This window comes from Balaenoptera musculus, chromosome 2, assembly GCF_009873245.2.
Source record: "Balaenoptera musculus isolate JJ_BM4_2016_0621 chromosome 2, mBalMus1.pri.v3, whole genome shotgun sequence".
Classification (NCBI taxonomy): domain Eukaryota; kingdom Metazoa; phylum Chordata; class Mammalia; order Artiodactyla; family Balaenopteridae; genus Balaenoptera; species Balaenoptera musculus.
Genome location: NC_045786.1, coordinates 99,717,476 through 99,727,013, shown reverse-complemented (window position 1 = coordinate 99,727,013; position 9,538 = coordinate 99,717,476). Strand labels below are relative to the sequence as shown.

The window sequence follows — 9,538 nt, the reverse complement described above, 5'->3', positions numbered from 1 at the left end:
AACTTCACAGGGGCTGGCAGGACGCTAATGAGCAGTGGAGCTGCTGGCAGCAGAGAAAGGGGTATTTGCCACTGCACTGTCGGAATGGAGTGACAGAATGTATGGCTGTCACGAACTATGGCAGAGGTTAGGGGTGGGGGGAACCGAAGGAAACCAACAGGAAATACAATTAGGGCTTACCAAGGATGTGGCAACTATGGAACATAAGCTGAGATCAGTAAACGAATTCAGATACTCATGAGAGCCGACAGAGAGAGAAACAACCAGAAAGCAAAGGGACAGAGGCAAGACTGATCTGAGGGAAGTGGCCATCATGTATATCCTTCCTTATCTTCTAACACTGTCTTTCACCTCTTTGCTTTTCTTCCATCCTTTCCTGCGTTCGCATACCATCTACCTCAATTCTTAGCTGTCTGAGAGGCAGAGAGTCAAACCACAAGACATGTGGTCTCATGATTGGTTTCATGCCAGTCTTGGCCTGTGCCCCACCCTTATCCCAAATTACACAAAAATGCAGAAATTATTTCATCTTTCTCTTTATTCTCAAAGTATGATAGTATAAAACTCCAAAAGGAATAGGCTGTTCCTTGTGTGGTCTCCAGTGCTTTGAGGAGCAGAGCTAAACCCCCAGGAATGTGACAGGATCATCTCAAAAAGCTAGCAGTAGCTACTAGGCTGAGTTGGACAGCCCCAAGTGAAATCCTGGGCAAATCCTTGGACGTGTGGTAGCGCTTGGGCTCTTGAAGAGGAATAGGGGTGGAAATCATTTTGTGATGACAACTGAGCAGAAGAGCACTCTGTACCAGAAAGGTCTGATGGGAGAAGTAGGGCAGGTGACACTCCTTTCTGTCACTACCTAAGGGCAGAGGCACGTGACTCCAGCAAGAGGCCAAAGTAGGTAGCAGCTCCTTGGAGCCCAGAAGGGAGATGCCAGACCACTCCAGGGCTGGTTAACTGGCATTGTCAGGCAGTGGAATGCTAGCCATAAGAATGGAGACAAATTGCTCCAATTTCTGCGCAGCTTGCTTCCCGGCATCTAGTACTTCCTTGTGATTGGCCTTCTCCCGGCTTTCATAATCCCAGGCGACCTTGTTAGTGATGAGAGAGAAGCCAAAGACTCGAAGACCACAGTGCCTTGCAACTATAACTTCTGGTACTGTGCTCATGCCTGATGTGGAGAAAGAGGGAAACCAACTGTCAGGATCCGCAAATGACTCTTTTCCTCACCCTTTAGCCTCACCTCCATTAATCACCTCGTTGACAATTCAGCATCAAGAAAACATCCAAAGAAGCAGCTAAATTAGTGTCAAGCTTAGGGTGTTCTGCATTGCCTAAAAGAGTCGGGCCTCAGAGGGCCTTGCACATCTCTTATAAATAGAAATTTCTCTCTGTTTGTGGTCATTTTAAAGTCAGTTCTAATGATGCAATTCTATCTTCCAGCCAAAGGGTAGAGAAGGTGGCTATAATGATATTTGTTAAAATAATCAGAAACAGTCATCAAATTATGGACCGGTCATTAGCATTACAGTGGTTAGAGCCCTTGGTGGTGGGTGGTGAGTTGATGCTACAATGCAAACCTCCCACCACCTTTCAAGTCAGTTTAATTTAATCTTCCCTTAAGTCAGGCCCTCTTTCAGTTTATCATCTAGGTCTACAATCTTTTTCTCTCTTCCATCTTATTTTACCAGAACCCTCCCTCTTCAAGCCTCCAGCCAAGTTCCCCTCCTCACCAACAGCATCTGCCCCCAGCTTCTGCAGCAGACGACACTCTGCCACAGTCTCAAAGGTGGGGCCTGCCACCATCACATAGGTTCCTTCCTGTAACTCTCTCTGCTCTCCCATTTGTTTCCAGATACTGTGAGCCGTCTGCCTCATATCCCGGTCATAGGCATCAGACATGGCAGGGAAACGAACTCCAAACCTAGGGCACAGGTTGGATTATCTCAGGTTAATGGAATAGAGTAAGCTGTCTCCCAACTCCCAGACAAGTCCTTAGAGCCTACCCATCTATACAAAAAGGAGCAGGATAGCTACCTTTCATCATTGGGCCCTCTGAGAGGGTTCTCACCGCAGAAACCAGGTAGATTGATGTGATCGCGGATCAGCATGATATCTCCAACCTCAAACCTGGGGTTGAGCCCTCCAGCTGCATTGGTGACCACTAGGGTGTCCACACCCAGAAGCTGGAAAACCCTCACTGGGAATGTCACCTTAGAAGCAAAAGATAAAAGATCAGAGAGTGTTCTTTAAAATGTCACCAATCCACCCATGCAGATAAACATGATATACAGCATAAAAGACGAGAAAGAAGGGGACCAAAAATCTAACTTGCCTGGGTAGTTAGGTAATAAAATAGGAGAGCTCCCTCCCCCTTTGTCCAGACCCAATCAAGTTTGCGTCCCTGATTTACCTTCCAGAGCGGGTAGCCTTCATACATGTGGAACCTGCCCTGCATCATCACACAGCCTCTGCCATTCAAGATCCCAAACACCAGTCGACCAGCATGACCTGGCACTGTATACAAAAAAGAAAGGGAAATGAATGGACAGATGCTTTCATACAACACATATCCATTGAGTACCTCCTCTGAGCCAACTCACTGTGCTCAATAGGTGAGGGTATAATTAATCAAAAGAAAACATTATCATCTCCACTCTCAGAAAGTTTAAGTCTGGTGGGGGAGACAGAAATTAATCATAAACTTAGATATAAGTACATCCTGAGATTAGAGCTATGGGGGTGAAGATGTTCAATGTGAACACACATCAGTTTCTTTTTGAAGAAATTTCAAAAGAATGAGAAAGCCATACTGCAAGAGAATAAAATAATAAAAAATAGAATAAGTGAGTAATAATGAATGCAGTGAGTGTCGTAATTATAGACCTCTTTTCCAAAATTTCCAAAACTCTCAAAATCTGTATCCTTATTACCCTAACTAAACTATATGCTTCCTCCCTCCTGAGAGGGAGCTCATGGTATATTCTAGCTTCCTAAGGAGGCTAGGAACAGGGAAAGGGGCTGAGGTTGGACCCATACAAGTCTCCTTTGTGACCCACAAAACAGTCCTGTGGGAATACGTGTCCTGAACGGGGCATGCAGGGCCATGGGAGTGCAAAGATAACTCTCCACACAGACATAGTAACCATTATTACCATTTCTCTCATCTAACATTTCTCCTTTAATGGACATGGCCAACCTATCCCTTAGAGAATGGATGGTCTGGGAGAGGGACCAAAACAAACAGGGAGAGTTGAGGGATACTCAGAGATTGAGGCGCTTATACAAAAATTACCGGGCTTCACTGGTGGCGCAGTGGTTAAGAATCCGCCTGCTAATGCAGGGCACATGGGTTCAAGCCCTGGTCTGGGAAGATCCCACATGCCACGGAGCAGCTAAGCCCATGCGCCACAACTACTGAGCCTGCGCTCTAGAGCCGCATGCCACAACTACTGAAGCCCGTGCGCCTAGAGCCTGTGCTCCGCAACAAGAGAAGCCCGCGTGCAGCAACGAAGACCTGACACAGCTAATAAATAAATAAGTAAAATAAATTTATTAAAAAAAAAAATTACCAGTAGTAGAGCAGAGGTGACACAGTTAGGGAAACCCAAATAAAGTATAAAAAGTAAATTGATAAAGTTTTAAAAAATTAATCCATTTACTTAGTGCAGTGCCCTTCTTACTGCGGGTAGGAGTGGCAGGTGGAGCCAGCGTCACTACTATCTCTCTTAGAAAACTTTGCACTCCCTTCTCTCACTTTTTATTATTTCCTTCTCCAACCCCATCCCCACCTCCCTGCTCCGGTCTCCCAGTCTTGCTCCAAAGGGCATGAAAAATATCTGTTAAAACTCAACTCTCCAGGGAAAGTAGAATCTGAAAAGTTAATAAATAAACCAACAGAAGTTAGTTATCTGAGAAATTAATAAGTAAATCAAATAAACTACCCTTGTCCTTTACTTTGCCCTATTTCACCTGGCCCTTCCCTAAGCCTCATCCTCAGCATGCGGAACTTCCCCGACCAGGGAATGAACCCACGCCCTTGCAGTGGCAGTGTGGAGTCTTAGCCACTGGACCACCAGGGAAGCCCAGCCTTAGAGCTTTTGGCCGCTATTAGGATGCTGGATACACTATCCTCAGAACTCCACTGTGCATAGGGGGTACCCTTTCCCCCTCCAAAGGGTCAGTGTGAATCAAGTCTTGTGTATTCATGTATCACCTGGGTATTTGTCTGCAAGAACATGGCAGTCTGTGTGTTCATTTGTTGCTGTGCACCAGTGTGTGCCTTACCCTAGGACTGGACCTAGAGCTGGGGAGATTGGGAATGGCAGGAACACATGGGACAGGGAAGGCCTGACTTTGTCTGGGAGCTTACAGGCACTGCTCTTTCCACTTAGGCTACAGACTGAAAGAAATGAGAGAGGTGTGTGAGGATGTGGTGACCATGGTGTGTATGGGGAAAGAATGTGCAGGGGAAGTGTTGTAGAGCTTTAAGGAGCTGAGTCATTAAAGCACAGGAAATATGTCATCATACAGTACAATTGACATAAACATGCCCTACTAAAACATTTCTACTGGGGGAATTTCCTTCTAAAGTCATTCTGATTCTTGGTAGGTTTTTCCCTCTGTTACAACAGTTGTCTCTAGTCAAATGCTATAGAGGATAGCCAGGGTGTAGAAGCACTGCCCTCCCATCAGAATCCCATCAATATCCCCCAGTCCTATCCCTACTCCCCCTTGCCAGCACCTGTACTTTTGGGAAAGTTCGGTATTTCACTGTAGTCAAAGATCTGGGCCTGAGTTAATTTGTCACTCAGACCTCCTAACCCAGAACCACAGATCACCGCCACTTGAGGTCGGTGTTTGGTGTGAGACAAAAGCCATTTTGCAGTGTTCTGATAATCTTCATACGTGAATCTAGGAAAAAAAGGAAAACCAAGGTGAGTTTCACTTCCATCCCAAGGGTATCATAAACTAATGACCTTCAGTGTAGAAAGGCTGGCTGAGGTACCAAGGTGACAGGGGACAGAGAAGTTGGCCAAGAAGCTAGACAAGGTACTGCACAAAAAAGCAAACCCAGGCCACAATTTTGGTTGTCAACAGCTGGAGCAGAACTGACTGCGTAAGTTTCTCAGCAGCAGCTTGTGAAAAATAGTCTCTGGAACCCACCCCTACAGAATGCGGAGAGGCCCCAGAATCTCTATTTCTTACAAAAGTGCCTCAGTTTTTGAATTCTGATTCAAAAACCAGGTTTCAGAATCCTGGTCTTGAGGAAGCAGAACTCAACAGGGATTCTAGTCCCAATTTTGTCTTTTTTAGGTAAGTAACTTGTGCTTCAAATTCTTTCCTCTAATGTAAAGCAAGGGAATGTATAGGCTCAGTTTGAAAATGAATTAAAAATTTACTAACAAGCTCCAAAGACCTTTGACTCCATAAATCATGGTTCAGGTCCACAGCACTTGAACCTCTTTTACAACTTTCCCCCCCTGCCCGTGTTTCCTCCCTGCCTTCTCCCATCTTTCCTTCTCTTCATCAAGGTCCAAGGTCCTTTGCCCTTCAGAGACCTAAAGGCATACACTTACGCAGAACCCAGACATCCCCAAGAATCAACTGGGAATTTTTCTCACAATTCCAGTCCAATTCTCTCATACCTATCTGGAAAAAACAAGGAGAAGGGACGGAGCAGGGGAGGAAACGACGACTGAGGTGTGACAGAGCTGAACACAACTAACCAAGCCTCCAGAGGAAACCTCTTTCTCCAAAAGTGCTGCCTTTACAATACACCGGGCTACCCTCAGGAAAGTAGCTGGGTAAGGGACCGGGTCGGGGCAATAGAACCGGGGTCATAGAATGATGAAGAGAGAAGCAGTGAGATGGTAAAAGTTAATCAAATAGCATCCCCAAGAGGTGCCAAGGAAATGAAATATGTGTGAAGCCCTGGCCACCCAGCACATCTAGCCACAGCTTACAGGACTTCCTCATTGGCCATCAGTCTCCCAAGAATGCCCTGAATCCCTGGGCACCCAAAAACCACTGTGATCCCTATTGCTGGAGACTTGGGCTGGGATTTCAAGGACCAAAGCCGAAATAAGGGTTTTCAAAGGTGAAGTGGGGGGAGTAGGCAGGATCTGTTGCTCAGTTCAGTGAATAAGAATTTCCTTCTCTCCTTGGAGACGACATCCCCAACTTAATTGAACCTCCACCTTGGAGGAAAGAGAGGCGTTGTCGAGGGACGTGAGCAATCTCTCTTCTGAAGGAGGAACTCTAGATATGGGCGCCAAAAGTACCTCAGGGCTTTACCTAGACTCTAGAATGGGAATCTGTGACGAGCGCGTGGGTTGAAAAGACCTCTTCCCTGTATGTGGGTGGGGGAGTACGCTCCCTCTACACTCACATCGCAACGCGTGCGTGCACGCGTGCACACACACACACACACCGGCTCCTTTTGCGAGTAGTCTACGGTCTACTAACCTGTCCCTTTCCTGCTCTGGTGGCGCCACCCCTGCTCGATTCCCGCGCGCGCCCCTGCCAGCGCTGGCCGCCCCACTGCTCTGCTGCCTTGCCCCTGACGCTGGGCTCCGAGCCAGGCCTCTCTGCATCCCCGGGGCACTCGCTCCCTCTCCTCGCCCCCTCGGGGCCGAGAGTGCTGGGTTTCCAGTTCTCGATGACAGCCATTTCCCCTCCCCAGAGGCCTCCGGGGTTCCCTGGGCCTGGTGCCCGCCTCACCCGTTGGCCATGGTCCCGCCGACGCCCTCTCGATCAGTTTGCCCTTCTCCGCTCAGACCTACTCCACTGAGCGGAGCTACCGCCAGTCACCGGGTACGATCCACACAGCGCATTGTTCACACCGCGCTGGCTTATATCCCCAGCTCCGGAGTCCCAGCCAATGGCAGGCGAGTACGCGGCTGGCCCCGTCTCCATGGTGACACGCCCAGACTCAATCGCCGGAGGCTAGGGTGTAAACCTAATCTGAGGTCTTCCCAGCTGCAGTACCTTTCTCGACCCTCACCCTACCCACCGCGGGGGAGGGGTAGGAGCACCCAGCATTTCGCCTCTGCACCCATTTCTAACTGCAGTTCCGGAGTTTCCGGCACGGAAGCCTATGAGGGAAGAGGGTAGAAGTCGGGAGGAGAGCCCCCGAACCATCTACCTGCAACCCCATTCCTGGTTGTGTCCACAGCAAATCATGAGAGATTTGAAAAGAGAAAAATTTAAACCTTACGTGGTGCAAACCCAGAATAAAATTAAGTGAGCCTGTGTCTGAGTTGCTTCCTGGGCAAAGGAAAAAGGGTCGACTCTAGCAATAATGCTGCTCTGGAGGTTACAGGATATGGGAGAACATATAAGGGGTCTAAATCCAGGCCCAGATGAGGAGAAGAAAAATTTCTGCGGGTAAGAATCCCAGGATCCTCGCAGGAGGATGCAGCAAATCCCCTTCTCCAGGTGTTTCCAAATTCCCTATAGATATTAAGCTTTGGGATTTGGGAATGAGAAATAGGAATTTCCAGGAATTTCCCCAGTATTCCCCAAATTATAAGTTATTCATAGAATACTTACTTCCATACATTCTTTACTCATTATTATGGATATCTAAAAAAATTGTTATATAAATAAGAAACAGTAGTATTTACAAAGAATTGTAACCCTATAATAAAGTTTTATTGGAAAACACACACACACACACAATTCCTGGATCCTTGACACAGACAAAGGATGGGGATAGAGTGGGGATGGGATAGGGAAATGCAGACAGACCCTTGATTTACACGATACTTGATCCAAGGAATTCAGATAATTACAGAAGGATTCTTCCCCAAAATGAAAATTCCTGTAACAGAACTACGCAGCATAACGTCTTTGTAAGAATTTATCTATTTTCTGCCTCCACTTCTACAATTTTAACCAAATTCACATCAAATCACAAATTGTCCTTGCTTAGCTATTGGAATCCTCCACCTATTTCCACCCTCCTGAGCTCTAACCTTTCCTGCTTGCTGTGTTACCCAACACCATGGCCCAAACCACTGTTTCCCAGCTCCGTTTCTATCTCATTCATGTAACAAATACTTATTGAGCATCAACTATGTACCAGAACTGTTCTAGTGTTAGGGACACAAGAGTAATGACAATATATGTAAACACAAAAATAACATATATAAAGAACTGAGCACAGTGCCAAATGAACGGTTTATTGTTATTATTGGATTATTATTATTATTATTATCCTTATTCATCCAGTAATTTTAGCAAAGGTAACAATAGGGTGATCTACAGGTAAAGTTTCACCTTAGTAATGTGACTCTGTACAATTGAGACACTGAAAGCATGATTTTGAATGATGGGTAAGTTCAGTCATAAGTAAAAAATCAGCCCAAGGGTAATATCTGTCAATATTTGATTGCTGAAAGTTTCTTTTTAAACACCTCAAATCCAATCCAGTTTACACAAAAAACAAGAGTAGAACATAATTACATCTAAGAAAGCACAAACTTAATCAATTAATTTTTTTTTTTTTTTTTTTGGCCTTGCGGGGAGGCTTGTGGGATCCTCGTTCCCTGACCCTCGGCAGTGAAACCACTAAGTCCTAACCACTGGACCACCAGGGAATTCCCTTAATTAATTTTAACTCTGTCTAAAGTAAGGGTAGATGATCTTCAATATATCTACAAAAGGAAAACTGAGGGACAAGGCTCAATCTTCTGTAGTGTTTCTCCTATGTCATGTAGGGAGGAGCCTACAGAATATATAAACATTCTGGGCACCAAAGAAATGTACTGCTATATGAAAGGCAAGGACAGTTTACCAGATTGCACCTTGGCCAGGGTCACATAACCTTCAGAACCACACAATATACTTTATTCTGAATTCAAGTTCAGCAACCAAGCTTCTGAACAATCATTTGGACCCCCAATCTTTTTAATCTCGGATTCACCAATGGCCCTATGAGTTACCCTATGAGGCCTAGCAGGCCTCCTCAGGACACATCTTAGTGGTCTATCCAACAGAAGGGCCCAGGTTCCAGATTGCATCAAGCCCTTGGGTCCCATCCTACCTCTAACCTTGGTTTGTTTACATCTCTCATTGCTTTCCTCACAGGATTTTTACCTTTAAAAGGTAGATTTAGGTGTTCTGTGTGTGTGTGTATATGTGTGTGTATGTATGTGTGTGTGTATCTAGGGCACTGTGAACACTGGCATACAGCAAGTACTTAATGATCATATATATGAAATGTCTATTAAATGTCTATTATTTCTCTTTACGCCATCTCAAGCCAAGTCTCCATACTCCATTTTGATCTGTTTGCAATACACCAGTCCAGAGGTTCCCAGTTTCTTAGTTTATAGGGCACTTAGGAACTCAGAAATTTTTTCACAGCACCCCTAGGTCAGAAGAAATACCTAAGAGTTTTGCTTTTTAGGTAGTTGGTGCCTAACAACTTAGAAACCATTTGAAAAACATAATACAGACAAGTTGAAAGAAAAACTATTTTTTGTTTTTTTCTTAAATAAGCACAAATAGTTACTAATGGAATGTGTGTGCCTGT

The 9,538-nt window shown here is 45.5% G+C and overlaps 1 protein-coding gene across 1 annotated transcript; it reads right to left on the bottom strand.

Moving 5' to 3' along the window:
- Nucleotides 1–523: 523 nt before the first annotated feature.
- Nucleotides 524–6,852, bottom strand: LOC118891078 (purine nucleoside phosphorylase). The gene is made up of 6 exons (XM_036844685.1): nucleotides 6,721–6,852; nucleotides 4,742–4,911; nucleotides 2,411–2,514; nucleotides 2,035–2,210; nucleotides 1,731–1,921; nucleotides 524–1,168 (listed from the first exon to the last, which is right to left on the bottom strand). Exons 1-6 carry the CDS (start codon nucleotides 6,729–6,731, stop codon nucleotides 951–953), a joined length of 870 nt encoding a protein of 289 aa, XP_036700580.1. The 5' UTR covers nucleotides 6,732–6,852; the 3' UTR covers nucleotides 524–950.
- Nucleotides 6,853–9,538: the final 2,686 nt, after the last annotated feature.